Here is a 2,829-nt window from a genome sequence, read left to right as displayed (position 1 = left end):
ACTTCGTTTTCTGTCCATTTTATTTTGATCTGGTGCATTCACATTTGCCAGCAGCAAAAAGTGGAAAAACTTACATCCTAGTCTTTGTTGGACCTGCACAAAATTGTAAGATCCCATTATATCCCGCTAACACTTGGCCTGCAAGAATTAGCAAGAAAAACTGATTAAAGCCCCAACTGTCAAAAAAAGTTCAGTAATAAGATCCATTGTGTCCCACTCAACACTTGCCCTGCAAGAATCAGCAAGAAGAAAAAGTTAAAGCCCCAAATGTCAATCAAACAGTTCAGCAATTTTATGTTAGCTGTTATCGGATAGTCATTGGAGTAATTTTACATTAGCAGTTAATGACAGTTGTAAATTTGAATGCATCATAAATTGAGGGTTGTATAAACTATTTTCATGGAGTTATGAAGCAGGTAAATTAAAGTTGAAATTATGAAAATTACAGCAAACAAAGTCACCATTAACCAGATCATAAACTCAGTTAACACAACTTGAACTGCTTTTTGTGAGTATCTTTGTGCTCATTTCCACTTGTATGGTGGCTGTTGAAAGCTAATAGTCTCCATCTAGCATTACATAAAATATGAGCATTAAAATAAGTGAATAATAGCATACATATATTGTTGGGGAACCAACATTAAGTCATTAGTTTCCCAGTCATTCTAATGAGGTTCATACACATGCAATATTAAGTATACCTGAATACAAATAATTTAGGAAAAAGCATGCACACACATAACTGTGTCGCTGTGTCTAGATTCTGGGAAGTTTCAATGCCTAACAATCATATATCAGTCAAAATATGATAGTTGTGTCTGTTTCCACTGATCACACTTCAAAATATACAAAATTTGTTAAACATCTGAGCCCTATAAAGATAAGAGTCCTCTCAACAAAGAAACAAAAAAGTAAGAATAAGTCAAATCCTTTCAATCAAACAAACCTAAAAGCCTTTTATCAGCCAAGAATCGCAAGTGAACGAGGTTTTCATCAAACATGCATACAACATCATAACTACTAAAGCCAGTTAGCCAAGTCAGAAACCATGAAGTTAAAATAACGAGATATGAAGTATCAAAGGTACCTCAAATTTGGCATTTTTTTCATTGTAGTTTGTTTAAGTTAGGGAACAAGGACGGAAAATAATCCCAAACGGTTCTCAATTATCTGATTGACATATAAAGCATTACTCTTTTGGTTTTTTGTTTTGTTTTTGTTTTTGTTTTTTTTGTTTTTTTGTGTTTTCAAACAAACAAATTAGGAAGAAAAACAATTATTTTCAACCCCCACCAAAAAAATGCAGTGGAATTTAGGTGTACAACAGAGGAAGAAAAATTTCCCAGAATTAGAATAAGAATATGCCCTTCGATTCCAAAATTTCTAGAGATGTCACACGAGATCAAATGATACACATCAAAAAAGATAAACAGAACAGTTTGACATCCACCAAATACAGCTATACAAGCCTATGACGCCACTTATTTGAAGCGTTACATGCTAAATTTTACCAAATAACTAAATGAGCTTCGAAAGAAGGAAAGTACATCAGACGTAAAGCCCAATCACCAAACCGAACAATATAAATGAAGGTAAACAACCATATAACTTCAACTTGATCCAGCAACCGTAAGAAAATGGAAGAAAAATAACCACAAAGACGACAATATTCCATCAAAATCCTCAAAATTCATTTTCAAGAAACACATATGAATACATACACATGAATATATACAAGAAGGGGTCTCCATGTCTCATTGGCCCCCTCAATTAAAGCTCAAATCCACAAGACAGAGAAGAAGAAAAGGTTATTTATATTTCAAACAAGGGAACCAAGGGCACTGTATCAAACTCATATCCACAAAATCGTACAGAGACCTTCATCCAAACACCGCCATACACCTAAATCTAAAAACATGACAATTTCAGTTGGGTGTCTTAATTTAACACTGTTCCTACAAGAGCCAAATCGTATATACAGAGTAGAACACACAAAGCTCTTCGTGCATATTATAAGGTACCAATCCAAAGCTGATGGAAATTAAAACCCCACGGCTTGAGCAGATAGGGGGACGTGCACATATATATATATATATATCAAAGGGGAAGGTGGCTGGTAGGGGTGGTGGAATTAGGTCCATCGATGGGAACGGGTTTGGAGAGCATGAGAGGGCGGTCCTTGGCCTCGTCCTCGTCGTCGACGTCGGTGGTGCTGAGGTTGATGCAGGAGCAGCGCTCGAGCGATGCGAAGAAGGCAGAGGCGACGCTTGCGCCCACCCAATTGGCCACGCGGTCCAGCTTCTCGCACGATATCAAGCCGCAGTAATTCTCCATCGCCTCCTTTTTCACGTTTATTGTATCAATAAAATTAATGGCAGTCTCTGATTCCAAGCATGAATTTCAGAGAGAGAAGGAGAAGCAGAAGATAGAGATTAGAGAGAGATTTGGGAAAGCTATGAACAGGAAAGACAGAGGATAGGTCAGGGGACGAGTCGACTACAAAATGCTTGTGCGCCGTTCGTTTCGCGACTCATTGGAGGACTTGGAGGGGAAATACAAGCGTGTTATGAAATTATGTTTACATAATTTTTTGGGAATGAAATTTAATGGTCGCCTGAATTTTCTGAATTTGGGCACATTATTGAGTTTGTGATTTGACAACAAAATATACTTTGAAGTGATTTGTAATAGGGGGTATTTGTGCTTCTGGTCATTGAATTTGAGTTCCATATTCGTGTGATCATTTGAAAGTAAAATATAAATAAAAATAAATAAAATATTTAAGGGATTCTTGATAATTTTTAGGACATTTTTTGGTATTCAAGTCAT

The 2,829-nt window shown here is 36.4% G+C and overlaps 1 protein-coding gene across 1 annotated transcript; it reads right to left on the bottom strand.

The window, feature by feature from the left end:
• Positions 1-1,798: 1,798 nt before the first annotated feature.
• On the bottom strand, positions 1,799-2,480 carry LOC131166478 (uncharacterized). The gene has a single exon (XM_058125078.1). The coding sequence runs from the start codon at positions 2,332-2,334 to the stop codon at positions 2,098-2,100; it is 237 nt and encodes a 78-aa protein (XP_057981061.1). The 5' UTR covers positions 2,335-2,480; the 3' UTR covers positions 1,799-2,097.
• Between the last annotated feature and the right edge of the window lie 349 nt (positions 2,481-2,829).

This window comes from Malania oleifera, chromosome 10 (assembly GCF_029873635.1).
Source record: "Malania oleifera isolate guangnan ecotype guangnan chromosome 10, ASM2987363v1, whole genome shotgun sequence".
NCBI classification, from domain to species: domain Eukaryota; kingdom Viridiplantae; phylum Streptophyta; class Magnoliopsida; order Santalales; family Ximeniaceae; genus Malania; species Malania oleifera.
Note: the sequence above shows the minus strand (reverse complement) of the source record. Positions and strands in the feature narration are given on the sequence as shown.